Here is a 19,527-nt window from a genome sequence, read left to right as displayed (position 1 = left end):
AACCCAGCATCTTTATTAAATGACAGGAATTTTGGAATACTGGAATGAATATTACCATAACAAATTGAAAAAAGATTAAACCAACTGTTGACTTGTGGTGGTCTTTACTCCATAAAAAAATTACATGTTGAAGTAATATTATATTATCTTCAAATTGTTTACATTCATGTGACTTTTGGGTATTTTGATGTATAACTCACACAACCAAATACCAGAATGAAGGAAGATATACACTTAAAGATATATATACTATTTCAGTAATTATCCAACTTTCATCCAACATGTATACTACATATTGGAAGAAAATCTTTGAAAGAAATACATTGTTAGAATATTCAACCTTGACAATTTGTCCGGTAGTTACATTTTTAAGGAGTTGCAGTATATTAAATAAGCTCACATATATTTAGTCTAGAACAAATTCTATGGGCTAGCAGTAAAGAATATTAACTCAGTGGTCAGGTTAACTGTTTGTTAATACATCCTACAATTGTAAAGGTGGACAACTCTGCAGTAATTTAATGATACTGTATATCATAAAAAAAAATTTCCCAGTAGGATTTCTTCTGTGGGTATCATGATGGTTTGTTAAGTGTAAATTTTTCATCTCCCTCTAACTCTTTTTATCTGCAGGCTCTTGTGAAAGATATGATACAAGCAGATATTGAGCTGATGAAAAGGGATCCAACTGCTTAACCTCCCCAACATCGTTTTGGAACCATCAGTGAGAGTTCTTTGTGGCTTTGGACACAGATGCTTCTTTCTTTCATGTTGTTTGAATGGGAGCATCCTATGTGACAGTCTTAAGAAAGTGTGATAATTATTGTATACAGTATTTTGTGCATTGTTTTGACTTAAGATGAGTATATTTCTAAGTCAATGATTCTTTATTATTAGTGCATGTGGCAAGCATTTTCAATATGCAGTCTACTGTAGTCATTGATTAGAAATTCATTCCTAATCGGTGACAGCCATGTTTTACACATTAATTTTTATTGATAATTTCACAATTATTTTATGTAGTATCTTAAACAGATTTATTTGACAGAAATTTACAATTTTTAGCTTTCATCAAATGTAAATGATAGTTTATCAAACTTTATCAAACGATAAAGTAATATCAAACAGTAAAGTTTATAATGAGTAACCTATAGATTAAATACTGAATAATTTTAAAGTTATGAAATTAGAATTGGCTATCACTGCTTATGTATCACTCAGTTCATTGATTAATATCATAGATAGGGTTCATAAATGAATTTAGTCTGATTTTTGCATATTTTTACCAACTTAATAGAGGGGCTGCTGAGAGCAGTCAGCTTTGCTCAGCTAGTCAGGAAAACATGATGGAAATGTCCAAGTAAAATGTCATTACACTGTGTGGTTGATATGAATCAAAGTAAATTTTCTAATTGGATGTTTGTAGTAGATTGCTGTATATTTATTATTTTGTTGTATGTGATTGGGAGTATTTGAATTCTTAATTATCTGTATTATTTATAAAGTGTTTATTACATTTCTTCATTGTTCTACTGAGTTCATAATGAACAAGATGCAGAAGTTCAGTAGTACTAATTCATTGGATTTGTTCTTTACATGTTGAATTAATTGGTGGATTTTATATCTCTCCCATTTGATCCTGTTCTTGAATATAGAGTGCAACATGATATTAATAACAAAACATGTTTGATGAGTTTTGTAATATTTGCCAGCTAAAAAGGAAATCTTAGAAATTAAGAGTTCATTGAAATCCTCTACATTGTCATTTTTTGTCACTGAGAATTTAAAAGTTGTTATTCAATTGTTTTTTACACTAACATGATTTTATTTTTATTCAGTTGTCTAATGAAACGGAATAACATTGTTTTAGAAAACATCTTAAGTATTAATTTAATATGGAGTAGGGGATTTTCTCCTGTCCTAAAAAAGGAGCACCTATAAGTAATCATATGTCAGTTAAAGTTTATGGATGTGAAATCAAAACTTATTTTTCAAGTGATGAGTGTTTCTGATGTGCTTTGGGAAGATTTTATTATATACCAGAATTTAGTCTTTAATGAGTGCTTATGCTAAAGCTCAAGTTACAAAAGGATTGTATACAAAAAACTATTTAAGACAAGCTTGTATTTAAGTGCATTTTTTCTTTTATCAGTTCACAAATTCCATTTTGAAAGTTTGTCAGTAACTAATATTATAGCCATCCTTATGATCTTTTATCCATTACTTATCCATCTTTTGCAATTTTTTTATTTTTCCGGATTAGATTAGGACCCTTTCTGTAAGGTGGAAAAACTGTAGTTTTATCCATTTATTACTAAGTTGTGAAAACTTATTGTGTTATGGTTGTGGTATAAGTGACGATATTTAATTTTAAAATGCAAAGGAAGGGAAATATCCTGGAAACCAGATTTAGTTCTCTTTATGTTTGTTGTCAGGTTATTGTGTATAATTTTCAAGTTATCTTAAATCACGGTTATGACATATTTCATCATTTGTTGAAGTTATGAAGATATGTAATCATTCAACTATTTAAAATCTCAATTCATGGTGCTGTTAGACGTTTGTATGCTTCTCAACCATGCATGCAGTAAATACTTTTAAGATATAAAAAAAAATGGAAGCCATTATAAGGTAAATATGGTGATATACAAGAAGAGAAGTATGATTGGGTGAATTTTGGAAAGTTAGAAAACTTTTCTATCTTGTGGCTTTGGATTATTGTATGGTATTAGTCGTAAATTTTACTAAGACATGTTTCAAGTGAAAGGTCATGAGTTTATGAAATTGCTGGAAGTAAATGATTTCATGTTTATTTTGTAAGATACTTTTCAGAGGATGAGCTCTGCAATTTATAAGGCAGGACTCCACCAGTTGCCATCAGGATTTACTTTATGTGCCTTGCGTCTTCCAGCTCATCAGAGATTAATGAATTGTATTCCTTGAACTTTTATTAAGTTTTACACAAAGGAAGGAATAGAAACAAAGGCATTGCAGTACTTCTTTTATTTGTAAAACTAGCAGCTTTCAAATTGTTCCAGAATTATTTCATTTTGTTCCATTCTAGGTGACCTCATAAAGTGTGAACTATTATGTTAGTTTCTTGCTTCAGTATTAACAAAAGCTAAACAAGCCTCTCCAATGTGTATTTCTTGATTTTAATACTAAATTGGTTGTACATGAATACTTTATAGTGATTTCTTAATTAAGATTGTTGACAACATTATACTTAATAGACAGGACCATTGAATATCTGTTTTTTTTAATAAGTTTGGGAACATTCAAATTTTATTCCTGTTAGAATTTTATTTTTCTTAAAGCTTTAATAATTGAAGGAAATGGAGTGAATGCACGAGATTGTGGTGTTTTTAACTCACAGAATGCTCATATGTCAACAGTTGTAGCTGTGAGCTGCAAATATGTAATCACGTTATGTACAAGTGTAATAATCCTTGTCATTTAATGATACCATTCCAAAGAGGGCATTATTTTTAGTAAATCATGTTATGTCTTGTTTAAATAAATAATAGAAAAATTATTTGACTATAGTTACACTCTCAAGGTCTCCCAAGTGCTCCATAAGATAGACCAGCCAATTACAAAGAATGCTCTTATAGTTTGGTCTTGGCCAGAATAGTGCTTGTTGGCAGTGATAGAATATAAAGGACTCAGGACAGGAGTGTTCTATCTGTCCTACAATGATTGCCTCGGCTCTCACTACGTCTCGCTTGCCCAGATGTGACAACAGCTGATTTTGGCCATCTTCATGACTTGCTAGGTCTGTGCAAGATAAATGTTTACCATATTCTCATGCCTTTCCACCAGGGAAAGTGGATGGGTTTGAGGACTCACAGCAACTACCAAAATAGGTTTTCCTACGTCACAACGGGTTTTTTGATAGTGTAACTGCTGTTCATTCTCAAAGGAACTTGGAAAAGAAATTGACAGTTGATGAAATGGATGAGTTCCTAATAAATAAATCCCAACAACCCAGATTAATTCTTGGTTCGAGGTATAGTCACAGGTTATTAACCATTTTCTTTATTCTGGATACTCATAGGGTTTGATGATAATGAACAGGAAACTACACAATTCAGTATTATGTATTATTCTTTACGGGCCGAAGGAGACTTGCCAATTTATGTTGGGGCTGGCTGCAGAATTATTACACCTTCCTCAGCAATATCTCAGCATGACCACCACTCTCATGGTAACTGTTTCAGGAATTTTTTATTCAAGGTAATGTCACAGGTTATCGACCACTTTCTTTATTCTGGATACCTGTTAGGGTCTGGAAAAAAAGAACAGGATACACACAAAGCTATAAAGTTATTATTCATTGGGGTTCTACAATGACTTACCTAATTGTGTTGAGTCCGGCTGCAGGATTATTGTGCCTTCACTATTTCAGGAATGCTGCCTCTAATGCCTTTTGTAGCATATGAATTAGTTGTATTGGGCCCATGAACTGAGGGGGTGACAGGAATCTAAGGACCTTATTCAGGGTAATGGGAAACCTTGTAGGAGCTGAGCTTTGCATTGTGAAAGATTGGAAAATGGAATTAACAATTTCTATACGAGAATCAAATCTTTAAACCATAAGGCAAGAGTTCCAGCAATGCTGCCATGTATACCATGATTGTTGAAATAGCAAGGTGCCTGACATCAAAAGATAATAAGATGCAAACCTATTTTAAGAGATTTCAACAGAGCTCTCAGTGTGGAGATAATCTAAGCATATTTTCCATACAGGCTGGTATGTTGGATAAATGAAGTCCATAGTTTTAGCACTAGATACCTAGCAAAATGACGCAAAAAATAGTCATGGTAGACTACATTAAAAAGGAGGATCGATGAACGACATTCTCTCTCTATGGCAATGGAATCTAATCTCTTGCCTGTTGTTGAAGAAATAAGGTACCAATGACTGTTTGGCTAATTCAGAGCTACTGGGCAAGTGGTTCAATTGAAAACTCGTAGATTTTTCAAAGCTTTCAAAATCTGAGACAATGAAGGGGATAAGTATATCATCCTCCATTTGTTCCAGTCTTATAGGAATGCATCTCTTGCTATTGCCTGAATGTCTAGATTCAGAGACACACTGGAAGTTGATGGTTCTCACCAGAGGCAAAACCAGTTCATTTCTAGATTGTGGAAGCATGTTAGCAATTATTGATTTGAGGGGAGCTCATCAGCATGAGCCTAACCCATAGACCCAAACTTACTTCCAATTGTTGTCTGGGAAAGCTTGGCTATGCAAGGAATACCTTCTCAGGTCTTTTCTTTTTCTGGTTTGAGTGCTGTGAGGAAGAGACAGCTGGCTGCAAATAGTAGCCCAGCAAAATCCCAACCTCAGAATAAGTCTGCTGGATGTAAGGGGAGACTTGTTCCGATTAAGAAATCTTTTGATTGAGTCTGTAGCCTACCACTCACGGGTCTTATTAGCACTCCTCATTGCTAGCTCCCTAAATTAGCCAATCATCTAGGTAAGCCACCAGTTAAAAACCCTGTGAGGAATCACAGCAGCTACCAAAGATAGGCTTTTGCTACATCAAAACCTGTTTTGTTGTCTAGGTATCTTTATACCACTTTGATAGGGTTCTATCAAAGCATTAGGAAAGCAGTACAAAATTTAATTTAGTTGCCAAAGTCTTACTGTTTCCACTTCGTCCTTGAAGACATTCTTCATAATAGGTTATATCACTGGAATATTAAACATTTGGTAAAATCAGCTGTATGCCAGTAGAATAATGTAGGGATGCAGGGAAATTGGGAAAATAAAACATATCTTGAACTGTATTTGTTTCTATAGAAATACTGACCATTGCCTTTTATGTAGGAGTATTCCTCAACACAAGCTGGAATGTCATTGAAACTTGGTAACAAGGTAGTTAATTATTGGTAATAGTGAGTGGGCTGGGAACCCCTTAATCACCTGTCTTAAGCCAGCCCTTTGAAAGCAGCTGTCATTGGGTGTGGATGCATGTGTGTTCTGCCAGAGAGTTGAAGCCATTTTATTTTTGTACATATTAATACCTCCAGTTTCTGCATTCTGCATTTTCGACTGGATGGTGGTTTTTGTTTAAAAAACTTTACACTCATCATTTCATCAATTTTGATGTTGGTCAGCAACAAATGTTAAAAAATCATAAAAGTACAGAAATCAGAAAGTACCATATCACATAGATGTAAAATATATATAAATAAAGTACCAGTATGGTAATGTAATATACAGTGTAAAAACCTTTTGAAATTTTTGATATGCTAAAAACATTGATATAGGACATGGCATTCGGCTATAATGGCTTCAGTGTTTGGTCAGGTGGAAGCATTCCCCGCTTTCAGCATGTGCAAATGATTTACTGATCTTCCATGCAACGTAAAAACATCATTTAAACAAACAAACAAACCAGATGGAGATCCCTCTCCTTTTCCTTTATGTCAAAGTTTGTGGTAAAAACTTGGAACCCATCAGCACTTGACAAGGAGTGTTTTTAAGAGTTTCGCAATTCCCTTCCTCGAAGATTTCATTTATGGTGATACAGACGAGATGCTTTCATGTCTGAACCCTTAAATAATATCTGAAAAGGACAAATACTCCTTGCCCACAGTCTGTGCCTTTTCTTAGTACAGGCAAGCATGAGAAGTAGTTGTCCAGGAATTACACTTTTTGGTTTTGTGAGGTTATCAAACAAGCTTATGATTCCTCAGGATGATGATCCTGTCACCCACCTTTCTCATGTGAGAGCTCAAGGGACTGTCCTTAGCTTTTTGTAAGGACTTCTCAGTTTGCCAGGTATTGACCACAGGTGTTTAGAGATGACATACAGCCTTCGCCTCATTCTACCCAAGGGACGTAACCCACAAGTTCCTGGATACCTTCTTTTCTTCTCTTTGGAACCTTTGGTGTCTACTTAATAAGTTGTCTTGGCACCCAACTCTGGTTGAACAGACAAGTACTTGCCCAAGTACTTTGCTTAGTGTGAGTCTGGGGCTTGAATGTTGAGTGACTGGACTCTCATCATTCCCTTCCTCCTCCCAGAACAGCACCTAGGCCAAAGTATCAGCTGAGATAAGACTGATACAGGTGGCCACACTTTAACCCTCCAGCCTTAAGTTCTGTCCTAGAATAAGCCTCCCTCGGCTGTTCCTTTAACAATAGGGGTGGCCAGGATAAAAAACTTTTCCTGAATCTGTCAGTTGTATTAGCCGGAATAGCTACCTTCTGTTACACAGTTATGAGAGATCTCATAATTCCCTAAATCTTTTGGCAATTTTAGCTAGGCTCTCATCCCTCACTTTGGCCCAGGGCCCTATCACTGTCATTTGTATGCCAGAGTAGCAGGTTGTAGGAGTCATTGCATCCCTTGCATGCTATTGCAACTAAGACCTCTCCTAACAATTGTTACAGTGCGGCTGTAAGGTTCCCTCCTGTTACACCTTTCAAACCTTCTTACTATCAATTTTGCTTTCAGCGCTGAATGACCACTTAGGTCCCAGCACTTGGCATTTGGCCTAAATTCTATATTCTGTTCTATTCTAAGACTACCAAGACTTTCAGGTTGGTTGTTCAATGTACAGTCAGTTGACAGAGGCAACCTCTCAGCTAAGGAGCGAGCCTCTTATACAAAAGGCTATGTGGTATATCTTTATAGAAACAAATATCGAATATTTAAGATAATTCATATTTTTCTTAGGTATTCAAACCGCAGCATTTTTTTTGCAGTTGCCACCTGAATCACCCTCATTGTCCCTGAGGCCAAAGGAAAAGGTGCTTGGAGGTGGTAGGTGAGCAAGGATTATGCTTTTCACTCACTCACCTTCCACCAATTAGCAACCTTGTTACCAAGTTTGATGACCATCTTCTAATTCACACGGAATACTTTTTTTTTTTTTTATAGAAGGTGATTGTTTTATACTTGAAAAAAATACGAAGTACTTAAAAAATTTTATGTAATACTTTGACAATCTTTTATTTTTCTTAGACATACAAACCAGATCCCATTATCATAGTCCCACCTCAACCAACCCCCACAAAGTCTGTTTTCCAAAGGAAAACATGACTGGTTGCATCTTAAACACTTTTAATAATTCCCCTTCTACCCCAAATATTGCATTAACATCTGTACAGCTTCCACCTTTCTTTCATTTGCATTCAGCATCCCATTATTTAACTACTTTGTTAACAATTTCAAAGACCATTCTAGCTTGAGCTGGGGATGTTTCTACATAAAAGACTCGGGGTTTGTATATCTAGGAAAAATATAAATTATCTTTAGAATTTATGTTATTTCTCAAGTCATCTGGTGACTGTTTCAATCATCACCTTTGATATTTTTTATATGCATCCAATTTTGATTGTAAATCCAAGATGACATTTGTTTTTGCACTACCATAAACTGGTGCCATATTACAAGTAAAGTTCTATTCTGTTTAAAAAAAAGTCAATTAGTGTTGTCTGGTGCCAACTGAAGCAAAATGCTTAATGAAAAATTGATGACACTTTTTATACTAAAAGGTACCCTAAACTCTAAGATCAGATTAGGAGCTTCTTCCTCAATGTGTATCCTGTAATGATGAAGTACACCTTTTACAGTTACTTTGAGGTCTTTTATGTTGAGTCACACATAACCACCATTGGGATATTCATGGAACTGCCTGTGAGAAAGAACCTTGTAGTAGCCAATGTCACCATCAAAGGTACAGATGCTCACGTGAGTAACATTTACGTCTACAGTTTCTGTCCAGTTGATAAGAGGAATTGGGTCATCACCTTTGCCAGCCCTGGGAAAAAAAAAAAAAAATCTCTTAATAAATGGCATCACTGGAGGTATCTCAGTTACTGGTCATAGTGCTCCTTGTATTGAGGTAATCAAGAAGTAAATGTAGCTAGCCAGTAAATGAGGTGTTGCAGGCTAAAGTGGCAATGGCACATCATTTTGGTTTGAGAGTTTAACTCATTTGACAGATGAAACCCAATTTCATGAGACTTTCTCTGCCTAATCTAGTGTACAAAATGGTAAAAGATCCTATCTAAGACAATAACTTATGTGCTGAAAAACCTGGAAATTACCAAAATATTTCTTTTTAACACATTGCTTTGGGTTGATTATTTTGGGGTGAAAACCACCAATGGCACATTCTGATTGACATAAGGATGATCATACGAGTATGTAATATGAAGAGTGAGTTTTCCCTATACGTACAGACGTCAGGCATGTGACTTGTCACTAGCTTTAGGTGGGAACAGAACCGTTTGAGAGGGGGGATTCTGTTTTTGTGGATGGGTTGACAGCAGTATCAACGCTTGCTATTAATTCACATGCTTTTTAATTTTTTTATGTTCAGCTTTCATTTGAAATAAATTTTTTTGCTATCTTTTAAGATTACAAACTACAGGCAGTTTTTGGAGTATTTACAAAGAAGAGGGTGAGGTGAATTTTAACTTGGTCTTTAAGGTAAACATTTTAGAGGGAAAAAGTCCATCTTTCATTTATGAAAATCACAAAACGACAAGAACTATTTTATATTTTCTAAAAAAAAAAGGGGTGTTATATTTAAACCAAGATTGGAGGTTTCAAAGGCTTTGCTAGTATTGTTACTACTACTGTGCATTTCAGGGCCATGTTTAATTGATTTTTGTCAATAAAATCTGTACAAAGAAAGTATTTTGGAAGATATTTGAAACCACAGCCTTATTGCAAAAATGTGCAGTGATGCCCAATGTTAATAATTAAGGCATTTATCAGAGTAAATCAAAGAAATTTATAGGGAAACTTAGCTAAATTTGGTAAGCACTGAGAGAGAAGCTAGTTGTGATGCAAACTGTGACATCAGACGTTATAGGACAGTGCCCAAATTTGACCCTCTTGTACAATAAGTATTAAAGGAAAGGCTAGGCAAATTATTATTGAGAATGAGGATAACATTATGATTTCCATTGGTGATACCATGGATAATAAACAATAATTTGCTAGTATATATACGTATGACAATACCATAGCAAAAGAATTTGGTAATTATACATATTTTCATTATACTACAATGTTATGTTGACTGTAGGAATACATAGCAATTTTACAATTTCTGTTTACCCCTTGACTGTCAATTGCATCAAACCTTTGGAATTGATGAAATATAATCATATTGAAATCAAAATGCCATCGTTTAGAAATGTTTGGTATGATATTTTGGCCCGATATACCAGGTAACCTTGCATAATTGTAAACACAGTCGACGACTGGGTGAGGGCAGCTGATCATTCATAGGTCAAAGCCAGGTTATGTACGTGACTGCTGCTTCAACTATGGCAAGCCTAGCAAATTGTCCTTGTGGCTTCAAGATTGCTTTTGTGTTGTGTGTTTTTGTAGTATGCAACAAAGAGAAGAATCGTATGCATCATATGCTAGATATTAACAGCTAAGTGGTTAATAGGTGATACACAAGCACCAAATGATTTAGACAAGAGCAACGGTCGCCAGATGGTGGTCCGTGAAGAAATTTTGATGGTTTGCAGAAAAATTGGGACATTATTTCAATCTGTTTTTTAAATCCCTTTAGGCAGCCCTGATAGAAAAATTGCACAGAAAACAGAGAGCCCAGTGTTGCCAATTTAGCATATTTAATGTTAGATTTAGCATTTTACGGCACTTTAGCATTAAAAATTTGGATCTTAACTCAAAGAAAAAAAAAACAGCTCTCCATCTTGTAGTAATGTCTTTGGAGCCCAAAAATCAACACTTATTTCAAACAAGCTGGAACAAATATCATACTAAAATGTGTAGGGTGAGGTGGGGAAATACTGACCTATTTGTAGAAAAAAAAAAAAATTGCCTACAAAATCCATTTTGTACCTGAGAGAGTGCATACTCTGCCCAAAACAAACTGCACAACATGGCCCACCTATGGTATGCTCATAAATCCTTAATTCAGAGAATAAGTCTCATATTTTGCACTTTAAAAATTTTCGGGACCTGGTCGGCGATCCGAAAACACCAACTGGTGGGTGGGGGAACCTTCCAAAAATCAAATTTCCTGTTTTTAGCATAATGACACTGACGATCAGGCTTCCAAGAAGGCAGTAGGTTAAATCAGAAAGACTTAATGACATTAGACTTATGAATATGTAAAGTTGAACCCACCCAATAAAAATTTCCTGTTTTTAGCATAATGATACTGATATTACATCATACTTCACTAAATATCACCTAGAACTTTACACACAAAAAAACACTGCACTACTTTTTGTTACGTATTTCAAAAATATTCAAAATATTCAAAACTTCAAAAATATTTCAAAATATTCATAATTTCACACATCTGTTTTGGCAGTCGATGTTTCCTTGCATGTTTACTGTCGGTAGTTTCCCGCACCATGTTTTTGATTTTAAACAATGCCATGGCAGCCACTTTGAAAGGACACACTTCATTTCACTCGATAACACGTCAATATCGCTAAATATTGTAATGAAACTTACCTAGAAACAATCACACCACATTCACGGATGTGAGACACTATATGAGAAGCTTGAAAAATTACAACTTCCAGAAAATCAATTTTCTTATCTGATAAACCTGTGATGGCTTCAACCTGTTGTTTTTGTGCTGTTCACAGATGGTTGCTGTGTTAATAGTGAGTTTCGGCGCAAAATTAGTAATAGTTTTCGTACCAGAGCATTTGGTTGATGTTCCCCCTCGGTTGATATTCACCCACCTCACCCAGATACTTAAATATAAATTTTTTCTCTCTCTCTTTTTTTTTTTTTTTTTTTGTAACACTCAAACTATAACTTTGTTATATCTAATAGGTGCATTTCATATTATGTACTAAAATAAAAATTTTCTTAATAAATTATTATATAAACATATTTACCTTTCTTTTTAAATTTATATATTATTGGTCCACCAAATTTAAAATCATACATTAGTGGTCCATGAAGTTCAAAAGGTCGGCGACCGCTGAACAAGAGGACAAAGGTGACCTTTTATAGGAGTAATACTCGAATGATGAGTATGAAAAAGAGGCAGATACAAATATTGTTATATCAGTGCCTTTCTAACTTTTCAGACAAGAATAAACAATGACCGAATTTTCATGACAGATAAACTATCTCACTGACTAGCTGCAACGCCCATTTTTAACAACTTACTTATTCTACTGACTGCACATATATTATATATACTAGTATAAAACTTCATTTATGCATTATGAGCATTTACGTATGCACCATCTCTGTCTGTACTGTATGTATATGTAAGTGGCATAAGTATTTATGCATACTATTCAATCATCCTCTTCCCTGATGTCAAAGTATCAATGATAACCATAATGATCATACGTAATACGTATATTGATAACAAGAATAATGATAATAACTGTGATTAATATTAATGTGATTTTGTCATGATTAATAATATCATTATCAATATTTTACATGGCTGTATGCATTGGGAAAACAAAGTACGTAATATAATCCATTTTTGTTCATTGGCTAAATACTGGTCTTTATCCACACAAGCCCTACGACCGTATGGCAAACTCTGTGTAGTACTTGGTGCATATTTCAAGTTAAAGGAAGCTTGAATTGCACCATGTAATTGTATTATTCCTCATCAATGCACATTCCCTTATTGTATTCTACTTAGGTGTTTGTGTGTGTGAAACAACTTAAGAATTCCATACACTGCTATTACTACAGCTACCAACATCTGAGTCTTCATTCATTAAGCATATGGGCAGGGGGACTATACACTTTTTTTTTTTTTTCATCTGTCCATCCGCCTGTGGTGTTTTTGTATGGTAACACTGCGTCCCGGGCTTTAGATAGTTACGCTATTTGTAAGTTTTAGGTAAATAAAAGGATATCTGGGTGTACATTTGCAACTGAAAAGTGTTTTGATAATTTACTGTATGCGAATTACACCGTTAATATTCGAAATAGGATATTATTATAATCGTTGAATGTAAGGTGAATGTAACTATCTAAAGCCCGGGACGCAGTGTTACCATACAAAAACACCACAGGCGGATGGACAGATGAAAAAAATAGAGTATAGTAAAGTACATCATACTACAATGAGTGGGAGAGCCTTCAGTAATGACGTTTTACTAGCCTCTATCTACGAGCCTGCTAGCTTTAGCTGTTTCCCTTTAATTTTCTTTGATTTGCTCTGATAAGTGCCTTAATTATCAACATTAGACATCACTACATATTTTTCCCATTAGGCTTTGGTTTCAAATAGTTATTTCCAAAATATGATCCACGTCCAATGCATTGGTAAGATTTTATCGATGAAAATCAATTAGATGCAGCACTGAAATGCACAGTAGTTACCAATTAAAGTCTATTACCAACACCTTGGATACAGTGTTCCCCCCATATTCGCGGGGAACATATACCAGACTCCCCCGCATACAGCTAAAATCCACGAATAGTTGAAACCACTATAAAAATGCTTAAAACTGCCTATTTTGTAAGCTAAAACTCAATGAAAACCCACTAGAAATGTTTTTACCTTGTTTTTATAATAGGTTTGTCATAAAAAGTGCATTTTATGATGAAATTTATAAAAAAAAAAAACAAGAATTTGTGGATATTTCTCAAACAGAAATACCGCGAATAGGCAAATTTTCCACGAATAAGGGTGTATAATAAATGTTCCAGAGAGAAATCCGCGAATGAGTGAGTCCACGAATACAGGTGGGTTCACTGTATTACATTATAATACTCTTAAGCAGATGATCGTATTAGCATATGAAAATGAGATAATATTGAATGGGGACATTGAGATGGCTTGAATGTGTCCTGCTCCACCTTGGGTAAGGTAATAAGTGATAGTGTCACCTGGACTCGAGTGGACACCTGAAGACTTGGAAGACCCTGACCTATCAGAATGGTATTAAGTTGATATAATGGTTTTATGTACAAAAATCAGTTTTAAAAATCAATTGAGCTGATGAAAGCACAACTAAAACTAATGAACTTACTTGAATGTACGTCCATTAATAGTTATCCAAAATTTCCTGTACTCTGCGTTGGTGACAATGCTTGGAGTGTTTATATGTGGTAGTATCCAACTATTGTGACGGCTACTCCAGAGTGATGTCAGTGTATTAACAAATGACCCAAAAACTGTGGATGAAGCAAAACATGTAGTCATATAAAGAAGTGGTAAACATTTTTAGAAGTATAATAATTAAATCAGTGTTTCACCAAATGGAAGATATTTGTGTTCTATATATTTGAAAATTCTTTATTCTTAAGATTTTAGAAATAAGATTCAGAGGTAGTATTTTCCATTATATGTAGTAATGAGTCCCAGAATGCCATTTTATGATCGTTTCTTGTGTTTGGCAAACTGAAGATGGTACTAAGGGTTCTTTGTATTGTCCTTTGCTCCAACTACTTTGCTTTCTGTCTTTGTTCTCTTCCTGTTTAGCTTTCCAACTTCTTTTAACTTTAGCTTACTTTAGTTCCAGTTCTTATATAAGTACATTTTAGTCGTGTGCACCCCAGGAGAGTCTAAAAATGTGGCTCAGTAGTCTCGTTAAACTATTTCATAATGATAAAAGGATTTGCATATTCCAAGTCATTGTTATACAACAAACCATCAAGAATCTGGCAATAAAATGAATAAGATATGAAAAACTGAGCAACAGAGATTCTACAAAGACAACTTTGATTCTATTATGCACACACAACTAGCTTCTCTATAGTAAGATAGTGAGAGAACCTGGTTTGAAAATCTTCCATTTTGAGTTGACTCAACCTAGGATCTAATGGTAAACTCTAGTTTCTATCAAGAGTTTTGATGATAATATGGACTTATGTTAACTTGATGGAGTACATATTCAGCATTTTTTCATCTCAAAGATGGCATTTTGACAGCCTTTTTCTTCATAATTCTCACTGGAAAAGAGAGTACGAGAGATTTCATCAGTTAAGATTTGTTTAGTGCTTGTGGTCCTGTGGAAGTTACTATACATGTGGGAAGTCTTGATTGGCCTCCTCACCGTACCATAGTCAGGCTTATTTAACCCACACTAGCCAAAAGGAAACAAAAAATATCCTGGTAAACTGTAAGAAGATATAAGTATGACCAGAATGACCAAGGTTGGTAGAACTGCTTCAACAGCAAGCAGCTTTCGATATAGAATGAGCAGCTGATGCAACAAAATCCAGAAAATCAAATGAACAAAATGGAGAGTAACAACAACAGATTGAGTTACATAAATTAAGCAATCGAACAAAGCAAAAACTGTAAGACGAGAACAACACCCAATCAACATGGTATGTCAGCTGACAATGTAGCAATTAAACTTGCAGATAATAACCTTTATAGTAAACTAGCCGACCAACCCGCCGGTGCTCGGAAAATCTCCGGTTACAACTAATAAACTCTCTCTCTCTCTCTCTCTCTCTCTCTCTCTCTCTCTCTCTCTCTCTCTCTCTCGTCTCTCTCTCATCTCTCTCTCTCTCTCTCTCTCTCTCTCTCTCTCTCTCTCTCTCTTTTCACCCCCTCTTCTTATTGGGATTGAACTTGAACTTAAAGGGCATTGGGAGGGTCACTATGCTTCTCAGTGACCTCAAAAATTATGGATTAGACACTAATCCACTTTCTCAACGCCCCTTCCTATCAGAGCTGAACTTAAACTTCAAGGGTATAGGGAGAGTCACTATTTTTCTCATCTACCTCAAAAACTATGGAATAGACACTTAATATCTGTCTTTTTTGTTATTCTTACATGTCACCCACCTTCCCACCACTTCTCACCCCCCCCCCTCCCACCCCATTCCTATTAGGGCTGAACTTGGACTTCAAGGGCATCGGGAGAGTCACTATTCTACTCAGCGACCTCAAAAACTATGGGTTAAACACTTAATATCTATGGTTTTTAGTTAGTATTCTTAATGTCACCCACTTCTCACCCCAGGGCTGAGCTTGGACTTGAAAGGCATCAGGAGTGTCACTATTCATCCCAGCAACCTAGGAAACATGGATTAGACACTAATATCCGTCGTTTTCAATTGTTTTTACGTCATCCCCCCTTCTCACCCTCTCTCCTATTGGGGCTGAACTTGGACTTGGGCATCGGGAGGGTCACTATTCTTCTCAGCAACCTTGAAAATATAATATCTGTAGTTTTGGTTATTGTTACATTTCACCCCTTCCCACCCCCTTTCTTAATCAGGGCTGAACTTGGACTTAAAGTGCATCAGGAATGTCACTATTCTCGGCGACCTCGAAAACTATGGATTAGACACTTAATAGCTGTCATTTTATTTTTACATTTCACCATCTTCCCACCCCTTTATCACCTCCTTCACAATCGAGGCTGAACTTGGACTTAACAGGCATCGGGAGTGTTGTTATTCATCTCAACGATCTTGGAAAACTATGGATTAGACTCTAATATCTGTCGTTTTTTGTCATTTTTACGTTTTCCCCCTTCCCACACCTTCCCCCTTAAGTGCCAATGATGTCTTAACCACACAGTGTTCATTCTCAGATGGTAAGTAGTGTGTATACCAAGTATGGTTGAAATTGCTCAGTAAGTTTCAAAGTGTATGTGAAACATACACACACACACACACACTCACATATATGCATCCATTTTTATATATATAGAAGATAGATAATCATGCCAGTGGTGGTTTCAAGGGGTAGTGGCACTGCAACAGCTTTCTACATACAGTGCTAACAGATCCACCAAAGAAATTATCTTCAACCTCAAGGATGAAGCAGCTACACTGACAAAGCTACCTGGATCCTCCTGCTGAGGGCATTGATCATGACATTTATCCTCATTGGAACAAATCTATCCTTCAGAGTAATGTTTTCCATTGTTTGGTAAATGAACCAGACTTATCAGAGTGGCTGATACAAAGGGACTTCAAGTTTGCATGGTCCTGAGAAAATCATTTTTGATTTAGGTTCAACAATAGATGTTCCTGAATTTCAGCCGTAATCAATGGGAGTTTCATAGTTCTCTTAAACTGTTTCAATTATGCCTTCGGTTCTGAAAACTTACTTTCTTTGGTGTATAAGCCCTGTATGTCTGACAACAGGACTATAAAATTCCAAATTGACAAATTGTGAATGTGAATTTGATATGCAAATTGTACTGATCTAGATAAAACATTTACTAATGAAAAAATCGTATGGAATACTAACTAAATTTGTAAAAGCTGTAGCCGTTTGAAACTTGTCCAAAGAGAACATTACAATCTCTGGGAGCCATGCATTCAAAGATGAAATTGACGTCCGATGTTGGAGCGCCACTGTCGAGAAGCTTCACTTTATGATAGTCGTATCCGTTCACACGAAGAACTGTTTATGAAGAAAGGAATACGATATAAGGATTGAAACAAACCAGATAAATTAAAGAATTTTGCTCTTTTGCCAAGATATTACAAGAACTACATACAAAATGAGAGGACTACAGAGAAATGAAACAAAGGATATAACAACAAAATGGACTAAACACTCAGTGACTTGAACTCTTTTATTGTGTTTGCCTTATTGGTGAAAATGAATATTTTAAACAGAACCAGAATTTACTAAACAATAGGGACATGTAGAAATGAGACTCTAACCATTTGGTTTCTCTTGATAGAAATTAAATTAGTTTTCCTTCAGTTACATAGTGTAGTGTTAACTGCACTATGCAACTGATAATCTTAATAGCACAAAAAAAAGTTATGCAGTCAACACGCATGTTTTTCGAGCAGGTTGCTTTTTATTTAATTACTGGAATTGTGATAAAAAATATATCTCATAAGGGCATCTAAAATAAGGTTGGCTCAATTGCTATGGTACTTCCGTTCTTGCGGGAAAGAGGGTTGGAAAGAAATCAAGTCCTTTTAGTACGATGCATACTTAAGTTCAACTACTCTGTACTGTTTTGGGAAAGCTTATTGGAACCTTCAACTCTTGAGCGAGTCCTCCTCTCAGTCTTCAGCAGTCATAGAACCTAAATGAGTCTGGAATAAGCACAGTTCTCTTTGTCAATTGATCTTGTCCTCTGAGTAGTCTTTGTAAATGATGCGAAGTGGTTAGTAAAAATTAATTGGGTTTGTTTCAATACTAATGGTTCTGGTTTTGCAAAGTCTGTTATTATTATTATTTTTTTTGTGGGGGGGGGGGGTCTATTACAGTCATCCAATTCGATTGGGTGGTTTTTATAATGTGGGGGTTTTCCTGCCTCCTTGGGAGTCCATCACTTTTCTCAATTTGTGCTGTTTCTAGTAACACACGCTTCTGCGTGAGTCCTGGAGCTACTTCGGCATGTAGTTTTTCCAGGTTCCTTTTCAAGAATCTTGGGATCGTGCCTAGCGTTCCTGTGATTATGGGTACAATGTCCACTGACATATCTCATATCCTTCTTATTTCTATTTCCAGGTCTTGATACTTATCATTTATTTCTCTTTCTTTCTCATCTGCTCTGGTGTCCCATGGTATTGTGACATCAGCGAGGGATACTATCTTCTTGATTTTGTCAATCAACGTCACGTCAGGGTCTATTGGCATGTATCACCCTATCTTTCCTGATACCATAGTCCCAGAGTATCTTTGCCTGATTGTTTTCCATCACTCCCACAGGTTGGTATTTTGTGTGTGTGTCGCGGTGACCCTTTTCGACTGGGTGGTTTTTATAGTGCGGGGTTTCTAGGAGCACACTTTTCTGCTTGAGTCCTGGAGCTACTTCGGCAACTAGTTTTTCCAGGTTGCTTTTTAGGGATCATCTTGGGATTGTGCCTAGTTTCCCTATTATTATGGGTACAATTTTTCTTCTTCTACTTTAGTGTCCCATGGTTCTGTGCAAGTGGTGGACATTCGCTTGCTATGTGGGGTCTTGTTTTTCATATTACAATTCCTGCATATAGGTGAGATGTTATTCCCATCTATCGTTCTTTGGACTTATCTAGTTCTTAGGGCTTGGTCTTGCCCGCATTTAGCATTCCTTCTGTTTCCTTCTTGAGTTCTCCCATCTGCTGCCATTGCCATATTTCATCGCTGGCCAGTTCCTTAGTCTGTCTCATGTATTGTCCGTGCATTGGTTTGTTATGTCATTCCTCTGTTCTGTTTGTCATTCTCCTGTCTCTGTATAATATTATTATTACTATTACTATTATTATTATTATTATTATTATTATTATTATTATTCTTATATTATAGTAGTAGTAGTAGTATAGTATAGTAGTAGTAGAGTAGTAGTAGTAGTAGTAGTAGTAGTATTGAATTAAAGGTCCAGTGCTAAGAAGTAAAGAATACTAAACTGATAAAATCTCAAAAAAAGAAAAATAGTCAATGAAAAAAAGATGAAAAATATTTTTTCTGGCTGAACCCTGAACCCTGAAAAGGACTCTAGCCCCTCTAGCAGGCTGTCCTAAGACAAACGTTTTCACATTATGTCTTGGCTATCAGATGACTTAGCCAAGCATGAGTATCAAGTTTAAATATAGTATAAGTAAATGTGGGGGTAAAACAATTACATTAGAATTTCAGTGAGGCATGAAAAAGTTCCTT

The 19,527-nt window shown here is 35.6% G+C and overlaps 2 protein-coding genes across 3 annotated transcripts in view; one reads left to right on the top strand and one right to left on the bottom strand.

Moving 5' to 3' along the window:
• Positions 1-3,535, top strand: part of LOC135201818 (GDP-mannose 4,6 dehydratase-like) — a 42,624-nt gene extending 39,089 nt beyond the window's left edge. For both annotated transcript variants that reach the window (XM_064231091.1, XM_064231092.1), the window contains one exon: positions 634-3,535. In XM_064231091.1, the coding sequence (XP_064087161.1) occupies positions 634-696 (63 nt within the window). In that variant the 3' untranslated portion in view covers positions 697-3,535. The remainder of the gene's footprint in view (positions 1-633) is intronic.
• Positions 3,536-6,287: 2,752 nt separating this feature from the next.
• LOC135201817 (uncharacterized) overlaps positions 6,288-19,527 on the bottom strand; it is a 28,254-nt gene continuing 15,014 nt past the window's right edge. Inside the window, exons 9-11 of the mRNA XM_064231090.1 lie at positions 17,173-17,328; positions 13,985-14,129; positions 6,288-8,781 (exon numbers count right to left, since the gene is read on the bottom strand). Coding sequence (XP_064087160.1) covers positions 8,619-8,781; positions 13,985-14,129; positions 17,173-17,328 — 464 coding nt within the window. The 3' untranslated portion in view covers positions 6,288-8,618. The remainder of the gene's footprint in view (positions 8,782-13,984; positions 14,130-17,172; positions 17,329-19,527) is intronic.

The sequence above is a fragment of the Macrobrachium nipponense genome, chromosome 28, assembly GCF_015104395.2.
Source record: "Macrobrachium nipponense isolate FS-2020 chromosome 28, ASM1510439v2, whole genome shotgun sequence".
NCBI classification, from domain to species: domain Eukaryota; kingdom Metazoa; phylum Arthropoda; class Malacostraca; order Decapoda; family Palaemonidae; genus Macrobrachium; species Macrobrachium nipponense.
The sequence above is the reverse complement of the archived record's forward strand: the minus strand, read 5'-3'. Positions and strand labels throughout refer to the sequence as shown.